Source organism: Nomascus leucogenys, chromosome 12 (assembly GCF_006542625.1).
Source record: "Nomascus leucogenys isolate Asia chromosome 12, Asia_NLE_v1, whole genome shotgun sequence".
Taxonomy (NCBI): Eukaryota; Metazoa; Chordata; class Mammalia; order Primates; family Hylobatidae; genus Nomascus; species Nomascus leucogenys.
The window spans coordinates 65929913-65954714 of NC_044392.1; the positions used below are offsets into that span (position 1 = coordinate 65929913).

Sequence of the window (24802 nt, forward strand, 5' to 3'; positions counted from 1 at the left end):
AATAAGCAGGATGGTTTGAGTATGTGAACTGAGATTCTGTTCACAATCCGACTAAATGTGAAAAGGTTCCCGTGGAGAATCCATTAAGCTAAGTCTTTAGCAAATACTCTGGAAATGTAAATGACTACAGATTCAAATCTTCTCTGTATAATACTGGCAACATGGTTACAGCCACTTTAAAGCCAGTAACAGTAAACTACCCATTAGTTACAGCTGCAAAAGCTTCCCCTCCTCTTTCACATGTACCCTTCAGCTAGGGGAGCACCAGATTGCAGTGCAGGAATCAGGTTTAAGCGGGCAGCCTAGGCATAAGCAGCTAATATAAACAAATTGGAAACTGATTTCTGCAGTCAGTAAATCTAGTTTCACTGAAGAGATTAATCCAGGACCAAGGTAATGACTTCCAACTCAATATGCTGTTATTTTGATGATGGAAAAAAATACACAGTCAAGAGACCATCAAGCCCTCTTAACACTCTCCAGAGGCAGCCCTTCCTCCACCAGCCTCCCTGCTGCCGGCATATGCAGCCTATTCTATTTGGAAGCTACTCTCCCCTCTGCTATGATTCCTTCCCCTGTTCGCCTTTTTTCAAAGGGTTCTGGGCATGTTCCCAGATACCAGGTACATGGAGGGGGAGGGTGGGGGAGGGAACTGCAATAACACTTGCAGTTTTTTATATAGAAAGGTGGCTGTGGCAAGAGAGAAATGTGTTTCTTCAGCAACTTAAAAACTGAATAGTCATAATTTCCCCTTATATTAATAAAGCTCATCAGTAGCCTAAAGCGAAGCAAAATCTTTCCCATCTAAAAATACTGGACTGTGTTGCAAGCAGCTTAGCAGCTTACTAACCAGTGCAGTGCCCCTACCTCCCCATCTCTCAAATAATGAATATGGTCCATATTTGAAGTGGGTAGAATGTAGTTAACCCAAGCCATGGCAAGGATGAATGGGCTGTGTATTCTTGCAGCTGTTTGACATTCTCACCACTTAAAAGGTGTCCCAGCAATACAAAGATGCATGAAAACCTGGTCTTCTCTTCCACCCCAAATTACATGCTGAAGAGAATCTGTGTTACAACTGATGCTGTGGAATACATCTGCTCTGCCAGTTTCCTCCAGACCTGCTAGCTCCACTGGTTATCTTCACAGCTAGTAGCTCTGTTTTCTCTTGGTGAAGTATCTCCTGGAGCATTGTTCACCCTCACATTGTAAATATAAACACTGCTGCCAAAAGCAACTTTTGGATATCACAAGTTTTCTCTCCAGATCTCAACAACAGCCTTCTGATTGGGTTGGACTCACTCATTTAAGGCAAATATGATAATCTGGGTAAGACAAAAATGAAGACTACAAAGTTGTTCTGTTTCTATTAATTCCTATCATCATAATTTCTTCTAAACATTAAGTCTTAATTACTGTGCTTTCATCTTTCTTCAAATCTACATCTACAAGGAACACTACACCTAAATAAAAAGTAGGATTGGGAAGAGAAGGAATGGAAAGGAAATAAAGTGGCTGAAATGCAGAAAGTATCTTTAAGTAAAAAGTCTTATGTTAAAGAACGATGTTATGCTTGAGTACTCACCATCCCATAAACAGCCTTACCCACAACTGAACAAGTACACCAGTGTTCCATTCTTACACTAAGAGCATATTTATGAAAGGCTAGAAGGTCAGATTGACCCATTCTTCAAATAGCACACCCAAATACAGAAGTCTACTTGCTGTGTCTTAAAAACCCAATTAAATATCAGGCCAGTTTAACATGCTATTTAAAGCACCTCTTCAAATAGCTTAGCAGGTACAATGGTTGACTTTCTTCCATGTGATACTGAGAATGGTAAAGAAAAGCTCTACCAAACGAATAATTTGGGGTATATCCACTACCTAGTGGGAAGTCTGCTGACAAAGTGAGCTGAAAGACTTGTGCAGACCTTACCAAGAAAAGGGGATCAGAGACAATCCAAAAAAGTTACACACCTCAAGAGAAGAAAAATTGTATGCTGTTCATTTAGTTGATCCTATTTTTTTTTTTTTTTTTTTTACCATTAGAAGCTGAGTTTACATTCACAAACACACATCCTATATTCTCAGATGTTAAATAGCCCAGCTACACTCCTTCCCAGGGCCCACCCAATTTTGCCTGCTATCTCCTGAATGAGAAAGAATTAACAGCTACCAGAATTCCACTACAACATTTTAGCCAAGAAATGGTGATCAGGATAATATCTGTCATGCATTATATTCTTTAGTCATCACATTTGCTAGGCACCAACTAAGTATCCAGTGCTACTCCAGAAAAGTTCTATGCAAGGAAACACGGTCCCTTAAAATCTGTAGACATGTTTTGACCCATAGTATAGTAATGTAAGTGGCTTTGGCATGGAATTTCACTGCTCCATGAGGAACATGCCAGATATTATAGTCTTCATAGCCTTATCTGGATATTGTTTAACTTAGGTTTAACTTAGACATCTTGTCAAATTCGTTATTTCAAATACCAATCTAACAGCTTTTAATTTCCTTAGAAAGATTTCTTCCTAAGTGTCAAGAACTAGATTCAAAGATAAACAGCAATTACTAGGAAAACAAATCATTAAGAAAGTGTAATGCAGAAATGAGCAGAGCAGTCTTTCTTACTGCAGAGAATTATTTGAAGGGCTAGTATCCCTCTTTTGGAACACTACTGATTCTCTGGGACATTCCTAAATTTATATATTCTGTCCCACTGTCTCTCCTAGCATATTGTGTGTAGAAATTTTTCTGTTTAGAAATTATGGTCAGCATATTTCTTAGCAACTGAGCAAAAAAAAAGTAACAATAAAAAACTAGATATTTTAACAAGATCATCATTACTAAGCATAGTGTGTCAGAACATTTTCAAGATTCCTACATCTTTTCTAATCCCTCTTTCACACATATTTTCTGGTTAAATTACTTTTTCTTCTACAGATTCTACCCTCACCCACTCCTTTTTCAGAGGAAAGGAAGAGGATATGGCAGACAACCAAAACAGGTGTAACACCTTTACTTCCTTACGTTCGCTCTCTTTTTAAAGAGACAGGGTCTCACTATGTTTGCCAGGCTGGCTGCAAACTGCTGGGCTCAAACAATCTTCCCACCTCCAGAGTAGCTAGGACTATAGGCCCACACCACCATGCCCAGTTATTCTTGATATTTACCAGTCTGATTCCCATTTCAGATGAACCCAAAGAAACAGTTATCAATAAACACCCACTCCTTGGTACAAGAAATACACAAGTCTGAATACCTTTCACTTCAAGTAAAAAAAAAAATTGTTTCCCAAAGAAAGGAATTCCCTTCCCAACACAATGCCCCCAGACACACCCACCGGAAAACAACTTATCTCAAGGGAATCAATCTCAGGCCAGAGTTGAATCCACAGCCACCTCCAGTCACTTCTTCCATTCCCTTGTGCAGAAACCAGTCATCTGAGACTCAGCAGGTTTTGGCTGCTCCCTGCTCTCCTTCCCTGTCTCAAGTTTCTTAAATTCTCAGTCTCCCCAGATGGGGCCTGAGTTTCTGGGGGGAGAGGGAGGGCAGGCTGACTAATCTCAGCACATATCTTCCCCCCGACTCCCGCCTCTGTATCTCAACAGTAACAGGATATAACACACACACAGCTAGAATCCAATTCCACAGTCAGAAGCAATACTCCTTTCAAAGTAGGACTCAACTAGATCTTCTGTCAATGCTCGCGGCGAGAAGAGGTGAGGCAATACCAGGCCCCAAACTGCTGAGTCACTTAAAAGGTAAGGAACACACAGCTTGAAAAACTCTGCCAAAGAGTAGTTTGACCCTTGTGAGCTACTCCCCTCTCTTCCTATAAGACAAAACACTTCACTGACTTCACTATTATCTCCTAAAGTGCTCCAGTCAATGAGTAATCGAGGCCTGCAACTGCCAACTAGAAGTAAAAATAAGGTTAGAAAAAAGGCAGTAAGTAGGACAGAAAAGGGCTTCCCAATCTTTTGAACACCACAATTTAGAACAGAATGCAACACACATCGAGACTGTTTCAATGCCTATTTAGCTCTCTACTACCTACCTAGTTGCCTGACCTGCCCATACTTCTCTTTTCTCAGTCCCACCACCAGTATTATATAAACACATGCCAGACATCTGTTTCTCCCGACATTGAATTATCATCAATTCTAGGTTTTAAAAAAAAATCAGTATAGGTGACTGAAGAAATCCTGGTTCCTGGAACATACCCACTACTTTAGTGACAACACTAAAGTCTCCTCTCCCACCCGCTACCCTCCATCCCCACTCACTAGCACCATTGTTGTACTTTACTTTTCCAACTTTATTATAATCATTTTCAGCATATAAAAAAATTAAAAGCATAGTATAATAAACACCTGTACTCTCCACCTAGAATGAATCTTTCCATTTTCCATAATAGTTTTCTCTCTATATATATATACACATACACATGCATACTTTCACATGGTCCTGTAAAAATAAAGGTTGCAAACATGAACATTACCAATAAATTGTTCAGAATGTATCTTCTAAGAATATTCTCCTATAGAACCATGAGGACATATCACACTTAATATTAACAATTATTCTATATCTTCATATATCCAGACTGTCCAGATTATATTGAAATTTCCCCAATTTTCTCAAGAATATTTATTTATATCCCAACAGTCTCCTCAACCCTGCCAACCCAGCATGGATTCAAGGTTCATTAAATGCAGTTGGTTGTTAGGTTCCTTTAGCCTCTGCTAATCTAGAACAGTCTCTCCAATGTCTCCTACCCCCTTGTGATACTGACTTTTCTTTGAGGAATCCAGACTAATTGTCTCATAAAATCACTCATTTTTCAATTTTTCAGAGGGTTTCCTTCCTATAAATTGGAAGTTCAGTTCTGAGGTTTTATTTTGAAAAAGGTTAAAATTCTGGCAAGAATATTTCCTGGATTATGTAGTATATTTCACCTTGCGTCATCATCAGGAGGCATATGTCGGGCTGTTCCACTATTAGCAATGCTAAGATTGAGTCCTGGTTAAAGTGAGAACATCAGATCTCTTCTTTGAAAGGGACATTTTCTCTTTTGCAAATAAAAGTTAATTTGTAGGGTGACACATTTTTCATCATGTTAATATCCTATTCCCTAATGACTTTACCATCTGTTAATAATCCTTGCCTGAACCAATTATATTGGGAAGGTTATAAAATCGCAACTTGTATTTTTCTATCAATCCTTCCACATTAGCTGGCATTCTTTTGTAAAGAAAAATCTTCTCCCTTTGTCATTCAGATTTTTATGTATTTAACAGATTACACTTAATTATACATTAATTGCACTGAATACTCATATTGTCTCAAATTGGGCCCGTGGGAGCCTCCTTCAAGCTGGCTCTTCTGTCCTTTGACATGATTCCATTACAGTCCTTCCACTCTTTTTGACAAAATAAGATATACCAGGCTCACCTTGTTCTTCCTCTTCTCCAAAGCTGGAATCAACCATTTCTCTCAGGAGCCTTTCTTTTAGGAGGGAGTAGTATTTAGAAGCTAATATCTGGAGTAAGAGGTGTGATAATTGCTATTAGAGATGCCACTACTCCTAGGTTCTTTTGGTGGAGAGAGAAATCAATCCTTTTACTTATGAGTTCATATTGATATTTATACTTCAGATTTAGTATTACCTTTTTTAAAAAAAGTTTAATTTTCCTATTTTTATGTCTTGTCTCTGATGTTTATTCTATAATGCATATAAAAGTTTCAAAATGACAAGACTGTTATTACGCACCAAAATTTACTGAGTGACGTCTCAAGGTTTCACTGAAGTTCTTCTCGTCCTCAGAATACATTTCATAAAGATGTATAATCAAAGTACTATTTTCTGGGTGACTGAGTAATCAATTTGATATATTAGGTTAAGATTTTAAATTTTAGTTGGGTTCATTCCTTTGTTTGTAAGAACTTAAAGGTTTCCTTTTTTCTCTTTGACATATGAAACATTTACATGTCTCAAAACTTTAAAAGGTATACTCAGAGACGTTTCACTGCTATTCCTAGCCCTGATACTCTATGTGTCCCTCCCCATTTTCATTGGTTTCTGGTTTATCCTTTTTATGTTTCTTTTTAGGAGTGTGGGAAGCAAATATGTATTATTTTCCCTCCCTTACTCAAAAGGTAGCATGATAATATAGTCTGCACCTTGTTTTTTTCACTTGGGAATAATTTTGTATTGGTTCATAGGGTATAAGAACCAACTAGTATAGGCTCAGGGAAATAAAAATCTGTCAAGGCCAGGTGTGGTGGCTCACTCCTGTAATCCCAGCACTCTGGGAGGTCGAGCGGGGTGGATCACCTAAGGTCAGGAATTTGAGACCAGCCTGACCAAATACGGTGAAACTTGTCTCAGCCAAAATTTAAAAAATTAGCCGGGCGTGGTGGCGTGTGCCTGTAGTCCCAGCTACTCGGGAGGCTGAGGCAGGAGAATCGCTTGAACCTGGGAGGCGGAGGTTGCAGTGAGCTGAGATCATGACACTGCACTCTAGCCTGGGCGACAGAGCGAGACTCCGTCTCAAAAAAAAAAAAAAAAAAAAATTAAATTTTGTATAGGAAAATATTGGCAAATTTTGTCAATATGTATCACTGCTAGAATATCACTGATCTAAATATTTTACAAACCATTTTTGTTGAACTCTTGGCATACAAAGAACAAGCATCACTGGTAACACCACCTGATAGCACTAGATGGAGATTTTTACTTAAAGTTGATTGTACAGGAAGTTTGAAATCCACACTTACTAGTAGGGTGGACACCAAGATCCTGAATACCTAGATTTATATGACTTTACATGCTTTGCCTCAACACCTGTGGCTTACAGTTTACAGAGGGTTTGTATTTTCAAAACATTCTAGAATCCTTTCAATGTTGCATCTATGCTTCACAAATGAGAAAACAGAACAGGGGTTGGGGCTAAGTGACTTGCTTAAGGCAATTTGCTACCAACACTGAGATTTAAAAAGCAAAAGGCAAAAACAAAAAACAAAAAACACCCACAAACCCAGTTCTATTTTCCTTCTTTTGGAATAGGCTGGGGAAAGAGCAGCTTTCCCCTTTATTTCCAAGGGGTCAGTTTACCTTGGAATGGGTCTACTGTTGCACTATAAGCTTTCTGAGCTTATAATACCAGATAAACATTTGTAAGCACTGGTAAAGGAAAATAATTCTTTCAGTTCCAAAAGTCTTTACTAATTTTCAGAAAAGTAAAATGATGCGAAGAAATGTAATGTTTCAAAGTTGCCAACGAATTGCCATTGAGAAGTACTGCTCCATAGATCTGGAAAGGGTGAGGAGAGCCCAGTAATAGCAGAGCCCAAACACTGTGGTAACAAAATGTTCCATTCTAGAATACACTTCCATTGTCTTCTGGGGATGGAGTAAGGAAGAGAATGCATGGGCAATCTAATCTTGACTACTTTACTAGGACAAAAGAAATTAATTCAGAATTCCCTATTTGTATCATTTCCACCTGTGTTTAAACAAAATTTTTAGTTTAGTATGGTTAAATTGACCACTGATTTTTTTCTTTTTCCTCTTTTGGTCACTGGGGAAATTTGCTGGTTATTTCATGAGAAGTTACCATATTCTAAAACATGCAACAGAGAATATACTTTAAATGTGCTTTTTGAAGAGGTTTATCCTGTGCTGAATGGTGCTGGAGGAATATTTCTTTCACACATGAACACTTAGCACAATCAGAGAATTTCTTTTAAACTAAAAACATTCCATTAGGTTCCTTTCTCATCTGTGGTGTGCCACTCAAAATGCACTCTTTCCAAGTCACCTTACATCTTATGTCTAAAAGATCTAGTACAGCTGAATTCTACCAACAGAAAAAGAGTTATAGTTGGCCAGGTGCAGTGGCTCACATTTATAAACCAAGCACTTTGGGAGGCCAAGGAGGGAGGATCCCTTGAGCCCAGAAATTTGAGACCAGCCCTGGCAACACTGTGAGCCCTTGTCTCTACAAAAAATAAAAAAAAAAATTAGTGGGGAATGGTGTTGCACACTTGTAGTCCCAGCTACTCGAGAGGCTGAGGTGGAAGGATCACTTGAGCCTGGGAGGTCGAGGCTGCAGGGAGCTGTGACTGTGCCAGTGTACTCCAGGGCAACAGAGCAAGACCCTGTCTCCAAAAAAAAAAAAAAAAAAAGTTATATTAAATTTGGAGACCTCAGGTAAAAAAAAAAAAAAAAAAAAAAATTACCATTGATGTATTTCTACTTTCTGGTACCACCTTTCTGACTACTACGACGAACAAAAGTTCTTGTAAGGCTATTATTTTTATTGAAGTATTCTGGATTTAAGTAACATGATATGTGATTACTGAGTCTTGGTTTCATAGTTATGGTAGATATTTATTTAAAGTAACCAATTAAATAATCTCACTTTTATTTGCAATCTAAAAAAGCCAAACTCATGGAAGCAAAAAGCAGAAGGTTCTTACCAGGAGTCAGGAAGGTGGAAGAAATGAGGAAATGATGGTTAAAGGGTACAATTTGGAGTTATAAGATAAATAAGTTCTGGAGAGTTAATGAACAGCACAGTGACTACAGTTAACAATAACATATTGTATACTAGAAATTTGCTAAGAGTAGATCCTAAGTATTCTCATCACATACAACACACACACATACACACAAAGTAACTATGAGGTAATGGATATATTAACTAGCTTGACTGTGGTAATAATTTCACAATGTATACATCAAAATATCACACTGTACACCTTGAATACTTTTTTTTTTTTTACAGAGACAGAGTCTCACTGTCACCCAGACTAAAGTAAAGTGGCAGGATCATAGCTCACTGCAACCCCCAACTTCTGGGCTCAAGCAATCCTCCAGCCTCAGCCTCCTGAGTGGCTAGGATAACACTCATGTGCCACCGTGCCCAGCTAATTTTTTTTTCTTTTTTGTAAAAGATGGGGATTTCACTATGTTGCCCTGGCTGGTCTTGAACTCTTCGCCTTGAGCAATCTTCCCACCTCAGCCTCCCAAAGGCATGAGCCATCGCTCCTGGTCCAAATACATACAGTTTTCACTTGTCAATTATACCTTAATAAAGCTGAAAAAAAAATCAAATACTCAATGAATGGAGAAAATTTTCCACTTAAAAATTTCTATGGCCAGGCTCAGTGACCCACACCTGTAATCCTAGCACTTTGGGAGGCCAAGGTGGGTGGATCACCTAAGGTCAGAAGTTCGAGACCAGCCTGGCCAACATGGCAAAACCTCATCTGTACTAAAAATACAAAAATTAGCCAGGTGTGGTGGTGGGCACCTATAATCCCAGCTACTCAGGAGGCTGAGGCAAGGGGATTGCTTGAAGCCAGGGGACGGAGGTTGCAGTGAGGTGAGATCACACCACTGCACTCCAGCCTGGGCGAATGAGTGAAACTCCGTCTCAAAAAAATAGTAATTTTTATTTATTTTATTTTTATTTTTTAGAGACAGGGTCTCCCTGTGTTGCCCAGGCTGACCTCAAACTCCTGGGCTCAGGGGATCCTCCTGCTTTGGCCTCCCAAAGTGCTAGCATTACAGGCATGAGCCACCACACCTGGCCCAAGAATAAGAATTTTTAATTATAATTTTTAAGAATAATTTTTCCGAAAACTTAGTAGCAAGTTTTAACTATATAACTTCACAAGCTGAATACAACTGCAAAACAGTCCCAGTCCCAGGAAGTGAGGTATGAAATTCTTTTGGTTACTTTAAAAGGCTTCTTTAAAAATAAAAAATAAAGATAATTGGTATGTGATTATATTCTCTAGCTTAGGCAGCCTCAGCTTTAATGCATCACTGAGCAAACAATGAGATGTCTTTATGTGAGTAGCTGGTTGGAAGGTTTCATAGCAGAACAGTTTTTCCATATGCTGGAGAGCAGTTATAACTGGAACCATCTAGAGCCTCCTCACTCCTCTGGGGAGGACTGTGGGCTCTGTTCTCTAATGAGATGAGTTTATACAAGTTTAGCCTGAACACAGCCGTTATTCAGCTATCTTTCAGTGTGCATATGGAAAGTCTCCCTTAGATATCCCTGTAAAGATCAACCTAAAGTAAAGAGGTCTTGGCATGTGGTTATACTAAAGATCCGACTTCAGGGAGGTAAAGGTGGAACTGGCACAGGACTCTGTGTGCTCCAAACTCTTATTCTGGCTGTGTCTTTCTATATAATTCTCTCTCCCAGTGTTCCATTTCATTCATGTTTCTGCAGTACACGTTACACACTGCACTAACCCTCAGGCAGGGTTTGGCCATTCTTTCAAGTTTAACACCAACTTTTCCAGCAACAGAGATATATTAACATTGGTGTAAATGTTAAGGCAAACCCTTATCTGCCCTCCCACTTTTTATCCCGGGTACTATTTGGTAACAAAGCAACAGTGACAGACCCCTTCAAGACCAAAAAGGAGTATTTTTCTGCATGAGTCTCAGATCTGCTCACTTTGGCTTAAGGAGAAAGCTGCTCTCCTGGCTACTGGCTCACCAGCTTAGTCGACTGTCTGAGTTCTGCCCTCCTTTTCTTCCTGTCATCTTTCTCTAATCTTTACTCTGGCTATTTCATCAGCCCCTCAACTACTGTCACTTTCTGTGTTTTTGAAGCCAGAATTTCACTAAAATGTCCTCATGATCTTTATAACTTAACTATCACTCTCAGTCTAGGAATTCATAACATAAATTAGCACATTAGGGAAATTCTTATTCTGACCTGACTTTTAATCTATTGAGCGCCAGAAGCCCAGCCAACTAGAAACTAGGGATAAGAGTGAGAAGAGAGTCAGAATCATTCTTAGCATTTCACATAAAACATAGACTCTTTAGCTTAGAGAAGACTTAGCCATTCCCTCTTTTTCTAGTGATACCCTTGAGTTGTTTACATACTGCTTTGGCTGTACAGATCAAGAAACTACAACCCGGTCTGGCGAGGAGATAATGGTTCCAAACACCCAATTCAGGGCCTGGCTTTATCCCAATCACCCATCCTCAAATCTAGACAAGTCTTCTAGGTTCTTAGCCCTGGGTCCATGGATGGGTTTCAGGCTGCCAATTCCCCCTTATAAGGTCCTTTGCTGTGTAATGAAGGTTGGACCACATATACAGTGGTGGTTCCATAACAATATGATAGAGCTGAAAAATTCCTATTGCCTGGTGACACCGTAGTGCAGCGCATTACTCACATGTTTGTGGTGATGCTGGTGTAACAAACCTACTGCATTGCCAGTCACTTAAAGTCTCTATGATGTTTGCACAACAAAATCGCCTAAGGACACGGTTTACAGAATGTATCCCCCTTGTTAAGTGACACATGACTGTGTGCATTTTGCTGGAATATGTACACATCTCTCAGAGGGTTCCAAACCCCAAATGGTTAAGAACCACTTCACTGGACTTAAATGATCCAAATAATAACCTCACAAGAATGTCAGCTCTACAGAGTATGAATCTTTGTTTTGTTCACTGATGTACCCTAAGTGCTTAGCACAGGTCCCGGGACACTGCACCCTGAGCAGACAGGGCTACATGATTTCTGGTCATGGTTTACTCTGAATACGTGGAGAAAAAGAGCAACAGTAGACTATTTTCAGGACCTTTCACATGAGGGAGGACCAAGATTTCTCCTCGTGATCAAAATCATCCAGGAGAGGTAGTAGCTGCATTACCATCTTTTTTTCTTTTTTGAGACATAGTCTTGCTCTGTTGCCCAGGCTGGAGTGTAATCATGCCATCTCGGCTCACTGCAACCTCCTCCGCCCCATGGGTTCAAGCGATTTTCCTGCCTCAGCCTCCCGTGTAGCTGGGACTACAGGCACCTGCTACCACACCTGGTTAATTTTTGTATTTTTAGTAGAGATGGGGTTTCGCCATGTTGGCCAGGCTGGTCTCGAACTCCTGACCTGAGGTGATCTGCCTGCCTTGGCCTCCCAAAGTGTTGGGATTACAGGCGTGAGCCACCGTGCCTGGCCCATTACCATCTCAATATTAGATTTCCTAACAATGTTGGCCAGTCTTGCTAGATAATCTAAAAGAGTGGTTCTAAATCTGGGAGCTTTCAACTTTATCTGGTGAAGCTGTTTCAAAATGCCAACCCATTCTCCATCTGCTCTCTTACTCTCAGCTCCTCCCCCATTCTGATTACACAGCTCTAGTTTAGAGCCAGGTAACGAGTTATTGTGAAAAAGCTCTCTATGTGACTGATACCTTCTTCTCCTTCCACAAAATGAGAAGTGCTGATCTAAGAAATAATCTAAGCAGGATCTGAAAAGGAAACACAAGTACACTGAGTTTACCAGGCTCTTGATAAAGCAACTTCCAATACAGGAACAAATGCATTAGATATGCCTTGTTCAGAAATAAAACAAATAAGTCAAAGGAAGTAGAGAATCTACCTTTAATACCAACTCCATCTGTTAGGAACAGACAATCCATCAGATGGATCCATAGGGGTTAGGAGAACATGATAGAGAGACTGTCTGAGGAAGACTGAGGCTGTATTTTTATTAGTTTGGTCCAAATTCAGTAAAAATTGGCAAAGTGCTCTCATTCCAGACATGCCCAGTGCTCAGCTAATCCCCTCACTGCGGAGTAAGAAAAGAATGTACAGAATTATGAAACCCCTGCTCCCCAAATAGGAGGGGCTCCACCTCCTGAATGCAAGGGCCGAAACTAATCTCATCAACCATCCCCTCCTAATTATAAACTAGGTAGAGAAATAAGGTGCTTAACACAGGTGTTCTCCTTCTAAACTTTATGATTTGTAAACATGCTTTACCCCACTTCCACTAAAAACCCAGCCTTTGCCAACCTCAATTCATTATTGACTGGCAAACAAGAACAGAAACTAACCCCAGAATAATGTTTCTCTCCGGAAAATCTTGGGGAAGGGGTGCAACAAGGTCAGCCCCACCAAGATGCATTTTCCTTGGACTTACAATACATCTTATTACACTGAGAACACCATGTTCCCAACCAGCTTGGTCTCTTTTCTGTTACAAACCTGAAGTAAACAGATTCTACAGCAGCTACAAGTCTGTTACCAAGGCCACTGTATTATCAATATAATTAACATTCACAATTCATCTAGTCCAGCATGACAAGCCAGCTGGGCTACTTCTCATAAATGAACACTGGGAATCTTCATGTCTTGCTTGCTAAGAAAGCTGGTGCTCAGAAGCTGGGCACTGAACCCTCAAGTATTGAATAATAAGTGGGATACCACCTGGCCACCCATAGGAAACTGAATTAGTTACCAAAGCAACTGGATACATCTGCTATCTCTAGGAAGCACCTATTTCAACTTCCAAAATGGCAAAATTCGCCGGGCGCAGTGGCTCATGCCTGTAATCCCAACACTTTGGGAGGCCAAGGCGGGTGGATCACCTGAGGTCAGGAGTTCGAGACCACCCTAACCAACATGATGAAATCCCATCTCTACTAAAAAAAAAAAAAAAAAAAAAAAAAAATTAGCCAGGTGTGGTGGCACATGCCTGTAATCCCAGCTACTTGGGAGGCTGAGGCAGGAGAATCACTTGAACCCGGGAGGTGGAGATTGCAGTGAGCCAAGATCGTGCCATCACACTCCAGCCTGGGCGACAGGAGCGAAAATCCATCTCAAACAAACAACACAAAATAGCAAGATTCTGAAGGTCTCCCTTTCCCCTGAATCTTGCCTAAGTTATACACTTGAAGTGAAACAGAACACACAAAATGTAGTGCCAACTAGAGCCTGAGCTTCTGGCTAGGATAAGCATTGGCCCAGTTCCCAGAAGACTGTAATTCTAAAGAAGGTGTGTTTCAAAGAGAGAAGGGCATGTATAGCTTTTGAGCATCAAACTCAGCCTTTGGCTCAGAAGGGGCAGCCAGGGTTGCAGAGTAAGAACCAGAAGTTTGCTCATCACTGCCGGGCAGAGCTGTTGTTTATTACTTTCAGAGTTCCAATGTACTTTCCAAAATCAAATTATTCAACTCATCACTAATCCCCAAAGCTCAAACACCCTATGTGAAAGCCTCCCTGTTCTTTAAATCAAGAGCATGTATAAACCAGGATACCAGTTTCAACTTTGGGCAGAGTGTCCCTAATGCTAAGAGTTTAAAAGTTGTTTCAATGGTGAGAAATCCAAGTTACCTTCCCCATTACTGTCTAAGGATATCCCTATGCCCACTGCCACTGGGCTAAGAAGCTGGAGGCATATATTCAGATGTCTTCTGCCTGAACTCCTATTTCTGGCATTATAAAGGGATCTATTAAGTTGGAAATTCTCATCAATTTCTCACCTGCAGTTCTCGGTACTTCCTTATACCTATGTGAGAGGGCTCTAAGTTAGAAAAATCACCCCAGCCAACTGAAAGGGAAAGTGAGTCAAAGCCACCACATAAGTCCAACTTACTTTCTCCTAGGAATGATTATCTCACATTATTTTATTCAATAAACATTTACTGACAGTATTATGTGCCAGGTACTATATACATATGCGTGAGATACAGTCTTTGCCCTCAACATGTTCCATCTAGAAAAGTCAAATGATGAGTAAAATTCAAATATCAGGTCAGTCCTTAAAATATAATAGTTTGAGAAGTACTACATTGAAATCAAACCTATTTTTGAGAGACATACAGAAGCAAATTATTTTGTTTAGTTTTGATAATCTACTATGTGAGCTACTATTTCAAACACTCCTATGGAATCAGCTCTGAAGCTCCAGGGGCATCCGCATTTCATATGAAGAGCGGTAGAGTTGAGATAATACCAAAAAATCCCCAAAGTGGCCGAAATGCCTGTTTGAATGTGTGTTAAGTTCCTGAGCTGAACTCTCAAGGCACTTATAATGATTCTTTTGGGAAGCTGAGGAGCATCCCAAAGAGGCAGCTGACAATGCCAACAACCTCAGCTTTGTTCCAAGCCATAAGGACAAACGGCAGGCTGGAAACTTATCTCTTAGCAGTTTGTGGACTTGTAATGAAAAGAGATGCTGTGGCTTGGAGGCCTGGCCTTCTACATCAGGGCTTTAAAACCCAGGATCCATGAGTTGCAGAAGTCCCATAAATCCTCTAACAGAATACGCAAATTTTTGTGCTCCTGAATTTTCCTGAGGAAAGAACCAGGATTTTCATTAAACTCTTAAAAGGACCTCTGACTCAAAGAGTAAGAACCATTGTTCTACAGTCTCTAATCCAGTGATTCCCAAGAGCATTCCCTCAAATAGGCAAAAGAGAAGCATATTCCAATTCTCTATCTTCTAAACAAATCTGTCTACTTACTGACCTTTTTTCTAAAATTAGAAACAAAGATGGGGATGTGCATTTTGAAAATTCAAAGTGAATCTCTATTTTCTACATCCCCAAAATAAAGCTAACAGTCATGAGAACCTGAAGTCTTTTCCTTAAAGTCTTCGAGGAAGGAGAAGACTGGGTCTGGTCTAAGAGGACAGATCAGAATCTCTGTCCTATTAACTTTTTTTTTTTTTTTTGAGACGGAGTCTCGCTCTGTCGCCAGGCTGGAGTACAGTGGTGCGATCTTGGCTCACTGCAACCCCTACCTCCTGGGTTCAAGCGATTCTCCTGCCTCAGCCTCCCGGGTAGCTGGGACTACAGGTGTGTGCTGCCACACCCAGCTAATTTTTTGTGTGTTTTTAGTAGAGACGGGGTTTCACCATGTTGGCCATGATGGTCTCGATCTCCTGACCTCGTGATCCACCTGCCTCGGCCTCCCAAAGTGCTGGGATTACAGGCATGAGCCACTGTGCCCGGCCTGTCCTAGTAACTTTTATGATAGGTCTCTCTGTCTCTGTCTCTTTCTTCCCCCTCAGATTTCTGGAACCACAAAGGAAACAGGTCATGGCCCAAAAGCTTTGACGTGAGGTCTTGACGTGAGGTCAAGCCAGTTCTGGGGGAAAAGGGACAAAGTACTTCCCATTATGCACATGGAAACCTATGTCCCAAAGGTTCACCTTAATACAATTAGTAACTACTAGAAGAGTTGGAGTCATTTATTAAAAACAGAACTTCCAAAATCCTTTCATTGCTCAAAACTCAGTATGAACGGCTTCATTCAGGAAGTCTAAGTGAATGAAAGATGGTTACACTCATCTCCTCCAGCCTCTTGCCCCTTTACTCTGTCACTCACAAATTTACCATCTAGTTCACACTGAGCCACACATCATTGTGGATCAGCACATTAGCATTTTCCTTGGCACACAGGCTCAGAGGGATTCCATTAATGCCATCGTACACTCGCAGGTTCCGGAGAGAAAAGAAAAACATGTCAACAATAGGGTATGCTCTTGCTGAACAGTTCCTCAAATTGTGAAGAAGTAAGCCTGAGGCAGGTCCAAGATGAACAGCATGAAACAGAGAGCAGTCCCAGACCCCTCCTGTTTAATATGCCCCATTTCCATCACACAACTGAGTACAGGCTGTCCACTTAAAACAAGTGAACTGGCTTGGACTGGTAGAGAAGAACATGTTAAGCCCATTAAGCCCCACAGGTTAAGTACACAGGCACATTAGCAGAGGCGTTGGGGCTTTTATGGTAAGAAGCAGGAGCATGCTTGGAGAGTCTTGTACCTGTGGTTCTCAAAAGTACTTTTCCAATCTCTACCCCAGATTTCCAAATACTACCTTTTACCAATAGTTCATTAAACTTTTTACTTTGTGTCCCATTTGGGTAGTGAATGATTAAGCCCCCCAATGTATACTGATAAGCAGTATCAATCATTATCTACATTCTGAGGTTAAGGCACCAGGCTAAATCCTTTAGAAAAATTAAACATAGAAACAAAATTGAAAGCAGTCTGAGTCTCTCAACAAAGGCATGGATGCTCCACTCTAGTTCTATGAGTGGCATGCAGCAAAGGCCACACATTTCTACAGGAGAAAATCAGTTATACATAATTAGAAGCAGGCTGTTAAGAGCAATGAGAAAACAGTACCTGCAGGGATGGGGGCGGGGGTGCTGGAGTACATATCTAAAATGATAAAGTCACAGTTCAGAAGTCTTTGGAATTATTTCATGTAATTCAAGGATTCTAGTTTGGGAAACCCCCAAACACCTGCAGTTTAAGGAAATAAACTCCTGGACTGAGACTGGCCCAGTGTCTGACAAATACCCACATTCTATGAGTGCATTATGTATTACGGGGGATGAATGGGGAATGGTAAGATAGAAGACATCTCAACTCCATCAAAAGCTCTAAGATCTCTGTCTACGCACCCCGCCCCTGTAGTTAACAAAATGTTTTGGGGTTCAGTAGCTGTAAGCTCTATATAAAATAACATTTTTGTCAGAAAAAAAATTTTCTTATTGAAAAGACATTCCAATAGAAACTTGTTTTGGCTCTTTAACATTTCAAAATTAGGCTCTCATTTGCACTATCGTGTTGCATCATCCAGAGAGTTATAAATAGGGTGGCCACATAAACCAGGGTAACTTTCAGAGCTACGGAGGCACTCATTGGACTACATGCTAGGGTAACAGGTATAAACCAGAATTGCACCAGGCAAACCAGGATATATGGTCACTCTAGATACAAAAAAAACCCACTAATTACTATTTACTAAATGCTAATCCTCTCAACCATCTATATAGGTAGCACTATCATTGTTCCCCATTTTATAGATGAGAAAAGGATGTCACTTGTTGAATGTCCCACAACTATTAGGTAGAGACTAAAGGTAAAACTGACTCCAAAAATCAGTGCTTACCTTATGTTGTACTACTAGTCACAGTTTTAGGAACAGAAACGGGAAGTTAAAGGCGTCTTATGTAACAGCCAAGCAACAGTGGAACAAAAGAACTACTTGAGTGAGTCAAAGGAAAATATGGAATCAGAAAAGGAAAGGCAACTGAAATTCTGCATGAATTTTTATTAACTGCTTACTACAAAATAGGCACTGATAGTATTGACAATAATCAAAAGGAAAATTTGTGGTAAGAATTTGTCTTCAACTGGGGATTCTCAGATTTCAGGCTAGAAAAAACTCTGGTCTGTGCACGTAGGTTGTCCTTCACACATGACAGGAATGCTTCTGACGCACCTCATTAGCATGCGTTCTGAATTACTATTTGGTTCTGAATTATAATAAAATATGTCCAGTATAATCAGGGTTGACATTCTTTATAAAAATACAATACTCACATTCCCAAACTTGAGAAACAGGTAGGTATAAATGATTCTCCTTTATTTGCCAGTTCCTTTAAAACAACCCCAAGAGGGCATTAAAGTGCTTATTTACAGATCATTAACTACTTCGAGTGGCAGAGTACACTTGCTAGGAGTCACAGGCAACTAAAGACCTGCATGATTCCATGTATCAAAATATCCTTTATAGACAACTTTCCAAGAATACTATATTGGGGTGGGCGTGGTGGCTCTTGCCTGCAATCCCAGCACTTCGGGAGGCCGAGGTGGGAAGATTGCTTGAGCCCAGGAGTTCAAGACAAGCCTGGGCAACACAGGGATTTCCCCATCTCTACAAAAAAAAAAAAAAAAAAAAAAAATTTTTTTAAAAAGAATATTACATTGGGTAAAACACTCTGGATCCAAATGACACACTCCTGATAAAGAAAAGGTATACATTTGTAACCTTGGCAGCAAAAGATCTAGACAACTACTGATCTAGAAATCTTCTAACAGATTTCTTTCTGTTACAAGCTAAATGTCTAAAGGAACTTGGAACAAAGTAATTTGGAAACTAGAGTGTAACTAACTAAACCAAACAAGAAAAAGAGATATAATCAATACCTGTGGAGAAATCTTAAAAAGAGGATCTTCTTACACCCCAACTCCTGTGTTAAAGACTGCTACTAAAACAGCAGCCACTCTAAGGAGAATCAAGAGATACTAATGATGTGAAGATAGGAAATGCCAACCTATGAAATCTCCTTTCAGTGATTCTGACAAGTCCTGGTGTAAATTCTATACAACTGCACCAAAAATTAACCATAAGATAACTCTGATGACAAAAGGAGAAACCTGGATTTTACCTATCAGGTTAACACCCAAGCTGTACCCACTGGGGCTCTACTTGGTGTGCTTCCTAAGTCTCAGCTGACCCTTTTGATGAATTAGTGGCACACAGCTTCATTCAAATAAACAATATCCTATAAACAAAAGTAGTTTTTTCTATGCTCTTCTCCTTCCCCACATTTTGCTCGTGGGTCTGACTACACAGATCCTAGGTCAAAATGTTTAATGGATCACTCTGGAGAGTGCCCTTAATGTTCAGAAGTTCAGAGAACAGCAAATGTTCTGATAGGCATTCCAGAGAAACAAGCTTATTGTAAGAGATTTGGGTTTACACTATGAAAAAAGAATCAACTTGACACAGTGTCAATTTCCAAAGGTCCAAGGACAGTTACCACTCCTGTTACACAAAGTAGCAGAAAAAGAGTGATAAATAACCAGTGGTTATGGGGAACTAGATTACTTACTTGGTTTGACTGATAACTGCCAACATTAAACAAGGATCTTCTTCAGTTGTGGTACACTTAACTCTTAAAACTCAAGGATTCCTTTTCTTACCTCAAATTTTCCTAGCCATACCATCTGAAATCACCAGTGACAGTCGTGAACAAGCCTTACAATGTGAATTACACTACAGCTATTAAGACAGTCCTGTGAAAAATTATTTTAGAACTCTGTGTCGGGAAAAGTTGTCCTCTTGAGGAATTGACATGTATTATTTCCCATGCCTGCTAAGGAGACTGTAACTATGATTCTTTTTATCCTCTGGCTGCTAAAAGTTTAAAGTTGCATGTGATCAACCTCATCAACTATCTTAGCCCTCGAGGTTAACAATTTTTTTTTCATTCTTTCTATAGTTTTTACTTCCTTTTACATCACATATATGTTCTGTGTTATAAGCCACTTCAAATGCCCATTGAAGAAAGAATATAAATATACGAATAGACTTTTAAAAAATTACACTTGCTATCTTAACTCCCCAACATGCCCCTATCTCCACCTGTTCCAAAAAAAATAGGCATTTATTTGGCAGATGAGGAGATGCAGGTGCAAAAGCTAATTAATTTGCTCAAGGTCATATCACTTTAGTTGACTTCTCAACACCCAGACATCTCAAATCTTCAATCAAACCAACAAGTCCTATTTTGTTCATAGCAGTGTGATAGGCCTTGGCACACAAAACTGAGTAAGTCATGATTACAGTTGAAGAATCTAGATATTTATGCTTTTAATTGATGGACATCCACTCTATCTCAAACAAAGGAAACAAAATGAATAAAAGCTGACCAGAAAGTGACACTGGGATCTGATCTAATTGAGGACCATCAAGGTCACCCTGAAGTAACCTATATCCTCTGGCATCAAGAACATCCTCAATTCCTGAGGGGCCTCAGGGCTTCAGAATAATCCGAGGATTACTGGTCTAGAGCTAGGGTAGAATTCTCACAGGTGAAGGACTGCACCATTTGAAGAGGTCTTTTTCTCACACCATTAAGTACCATGCCAAGTTACTTTTTTCTCTCTTACTTTTCCCATGCTTTCACGTTATCAACACATGGCAGAGGTACAAAAGTGACTTAAGTTATAATGTTCAATTCAGCAGTTCTGAAAAACAGATTGCCTAGGACTTGCTATGTGACCTTGACTAGTCCTCAACTGATCCATTAACTAAATAAATGTCTTTTATCATCACTAGGGAAAGGGTAATTAGTCATCATAAAATACTTTATTACAAAGTACTACGTAAATGCTAAACAATAAAACTTAGAAGAGAAAGATTAATAAGAAACACGGTGGGGCACATTTACTGGCAAATGGAAACTTAAAACAGGGTCTTCTCACATTCCTGGCAGAGCCTGCTGCTTTTAGCTAATGCAATATAAGTCTAAAATCATCAGCACTTGGCCTGACAATAATACACATTAGTAATATTCCTCCTGGGAAGAAGAGAGGAAAAGGGATAGTTATTCCTGGTAGGTAGCCATATGGACATCTCAGTTACTAGTTAGCCAGGTGGGCAATTAATATTTGAGTACCTATTATATGCTGGGTACAAAGCTAGGCACATTGGATACAAAGGTGAACAAGAATCCCTGCCTTAATGAGTTTTTACAATCTACAATATAGACTTTGTCTTATCAACACTGGTACTTTCAGGAATACAGATTTACTAACATAAAGGCAAGTAACAGCAAAGATGCCAGAGTCTGGGAAATTCAGGTACTAGGGCTTTCCCATTCTTTCCTCTAACTCATCTAAGGTCCCACCCTCAATCATTCTGCTTGTAAGAACTGTGACTGTTTCTCCAAAGAATAGTGCAGATTGCAAAGGGTCATTGTCCCAACAAAGCAGTCAACTGAACTGACAGCACTAAAGTTAATCAGATGCCTCAGAGCCAAGGAATCTTCCACAATCTTTTAAAGGAATTAAATTCTTAATTTTGTGAGAAAACAGAGCGAAAGCACACAATGGCGACTTGTCTTTTTTAATCTTGCATTTGATTACTGGAGTGGCAGGTTAATTCACTTAAAAAAAAAGCCATCTCTCCCACTTAAGACAGCTTAACTAGTTGAAGCCTCAAGGACTTAACTATTTCTGCAGCCCTTGCTTTGTTCAGCTCTGCATCCCATTAAACACTGGATGCAGGCAGAGACAGCTTTGTAAGACTCTGTCTTTACAAAGAAGGGAGACATTTATCTGGGTTCTCACTGGCTTCAGGAAGGTCACCTCTTTGTAAAGGTTCTCTGGTCTACTGCTAACTGGGTGCCAGGTGTATGGAAAATCAAGATGTGATTGGCAGTAAATGATCAGAAAGCAATAAGGATCCCAATTCCACCACTCAGAGAGCTAGTCAGACTAAAATCTCCAAAGGTTGCCATTTATGAGAGAATTCGAAGGGTGTCCTTTGAGCTCAACCTACAGCACAATAGATCAAACTTGTTCTGCCTCAAAAGTACAGTCAAGACTGAGCAATCTTTCCTTACCACCCACTACTCCAACCCACCCAAGCTCCTTTCTCCAGGGATGCCTAAGTGATCTATTCACATGACTCTAGGATCCACCTGTATCCATGACAGTGTCTGCTGTCACCAACCTCCAAATGTCAATTTCTTACATATTTCGAAGTAATTGGAAGGCTGTAGAAAGTGAAAATCATAGATTTTCAATTTCATGTTACCCTCATTGCTTTCACCTGTATATCAGAGCTAGCTTCACGCATTCTTTACTCTTGCCTCCCAGCTATCACGCAGTTGTTGGATAAACCGGCCACTGCTCCCAAAGATTTGACGGAAGTTCTGCCAGATTTACCCACTCACCTGAAGAGAGATTTTCTGTACACCCCATGCCCCCGGACTGGTCACAAGGGTCAGCTGAGTTGGTTCACCCCCTCCCACTCTCGTCTTCGAGGCCCTTCATCCAGGAAAAGTCTGTCGCAAATTTAAGGCCTGGCCCTGTCGGGTTTCAAAACGATCCCGGAGGACTTGGGCCGAGGGACAAAGGAAAGCGAGGTCAGAGGCGCCTTTCAGCCCGGGATAGGCCAGGGGCCGCACAGCCGCCACCCCCTACATCACCTCCGCCGTCCCCAGTCACCCCCAGAAGTCCCAAACTAGCCAGAGCCCGGGCTTGCTCGTGTCCCTTCCGCGAGGCCGGAGCCCGAGCCCCCGCCGCCACCCAGAGCCCCCGCACCTTCTTGGGCGCCTTGGTGACGGTGGCCATGAAGGAGTACTTCTCGGCGTCCTCGATCTCCTTGGCCTGCTTCAGCTCCTCCCCGACCCCGGGCAGCGGCATCGCGTCAGGCATCGACATCCCCCGGCCGGCCCGGCCAGCGGCTGACCCGCCGCCCCCGCCTCTTTCCCCCTCTGGCGCCCGCCCGCCTGCCCGCGCGGCGCCCTCCGACACGCGATCGCCCACCCTCCTGCCGGGCCCTGCGTCGAGCTGCGTCGGCTTCTGAGGTGCTGTGGCCCACGCCTTGTCTGTTCGGCAGCCCAAGGCAGCCGGACAGCGACGGCGGCCACAAGAGAACCAGAAGCACCAGCTCCGAGCTCCGACCTGCCCGCGCCGCCACCTCCGCCGTACGCAAACACGCACGCAAAGCGAGGGTAGAGGGCGGTGACGCCACGTCAAGTACTGGCAGCTCCCGGGAGGGGGAAGAGGCGGGGAGAAACGGCACTCTGTCGTGACGTCACCACGCTGGGCTGGGCCACCGAAGCCTCTCCTCTCCCGCTCGAGAGCGAAGTTCCCAGGGTGAGCAGGACCCTTTGTGCCACCAGGTGGCACCATCAGCCCTGGGAGCAGCGCGAGGTTCATGCAACGATGCTGCGGAACGGAGGGTCTTTGGGCTGCGGGGTTCCTGGCAAGGCCTCAGAGGCGCATGAAAGGGGTGTTTGGGAGCAAAGACCAGAGCCCACACGACACATCGTACAGCCGTTCCTAGGAAAAGTCCGGGGCTCGAGACAGCCCACTCACTCACTGGCCCAGCCCCAGGCCGTTTGGATTAAAGCTCCTTCCCAAGGGGCAGTGCCTGTCTCTTTGGCTTCATAGGGGGCAGAACTGACTCAGAGTAGTCTGGTTTCTGCACAACGCTTTGTGACTTCCTCCACCACCATCTCCGACTGGACCTTGCCTGTTTACAAAACCCTCATTGGGATAGGGCTGATGGGTATGAGGGTGGAGACCAGGAGAGCTGATGGAGAAGTCCCCAGCCAGAATGGCTTTCCGTCCTTGCTCCACCAAAGCATTAGACCCTTCCAGCTCTCAGTGGGCATCCAGGACATTCATGGACCGTTCACACCCTTTTACTGGGCCTACTACGTGCAGTGCCTGTGCTAAGACCCTGCTGGCAAAAGGGCATGTGACGCATTTTCTGTTTTGCAAGGCTTAGTTCAGCTGGAGAGGCAAAGCCTGCCTGTATCCTAATGTCAGCTGAGGTAGCTTGTCCTTTGAGATTCAAATGACATTGGCTCCAATTACCATGTCCTGTGGAAAGTCCATTACTGGGAGGACTTGGATTTTTCATGGTCACCCCTGGCTCTAGTTTTTTTGCCTTCTCTGGCATTTTATTCACTATTCTGGTCTTGTGACTGTTTCTGTAGCTCCTGGGGTCAATTCAGCCGCTTCTCCTTTCAACCCCCACCCCACGCTAAACAACTACAAAATAAGGCTGTAACATGTAGTAAAACTTTTCATAAAGGTTTGTGGGTCACAGGGGAGAGATTACATCACACAGCAAACAATTTAAGAACACATTTCTGAAATGTTCTGAAAAGTTATTTTGGCTGTCTCACCACCCGGGGATTTCTCAATGGCCACAAGATCCCACCACGCTCCCTAGCCCATTACCATCTAATCTAGCTTCCTCCCGTTCCTCCCTTCCCATCTCTGCACCTCATCCTTCCTTCCTTGATAGACTCTGGGAAGCCAGATTCTCCTCTGCTGTGCTGAGCAATTCCAGTCTTCCCAGTGCCCTTTCCCTAAATTCCTCCCCAGGACCACCTTTTTTTTTTTTTTTGAGACAAAGTCTCTCTCTGTTGCCCAAGCTGGAGTGCTCTCAGCTCACTGCAACCTCCGCCTGCCGGGTTCAAGTGATTCTCCTGTCTCAGCCTCCTGAGTGAGTAGCTGGGACTACAGGTGTACACCACCATGCCCGGCTAATTTTTGTATTTTTAGTAGAGACAGGGTTTCACCATCTTGGCCAGGCTGGTCTCAAATCCTGACCTCGTGATCCACCTGCCTCGGCCTCCCAGAGTGCTGGGATTACAGGCGTGAGCCACTGCGCCTGGTCAGGACCACC

The 24802-nt window shown here is 41.8% G+C and overlaps 1 protein-coding gene across 4 annotated transcripts in view; it reads right to left on the reverse strand.

Annotated features, from left to right (window-relative positions):
• AHCYL1 (adenosylhomocysteinase like 1) overlaps positions 1-23180 on the reverse strand; it is a 39140-nt gene extending 15960 nt beyond the window's left edge. Inside the window, exon 1 of one of the 4 annotated variants that reach the window (XR_004032697.1) lies at positions 22699-23087. Coding sequence is in view for 1 of the 4 variants with exons in the window: in XM_030824873.1 (XP_030680733.1) it covers positions 22699-22818 (120 nt within the window). In the remaining 3 variants the exon portion in view is untranslated. Of the gene's footprint in view, positions 1-3352; positions 3919-22328 lie in introns of those variants that run through there. The other 3 variants (XM_030824873.1, XM_030824875.1, XM_030824874.1) reach the window with 3 other exon arrangements.
• Positions 23181-24802: the final 1622 nt, after the last annotated feature.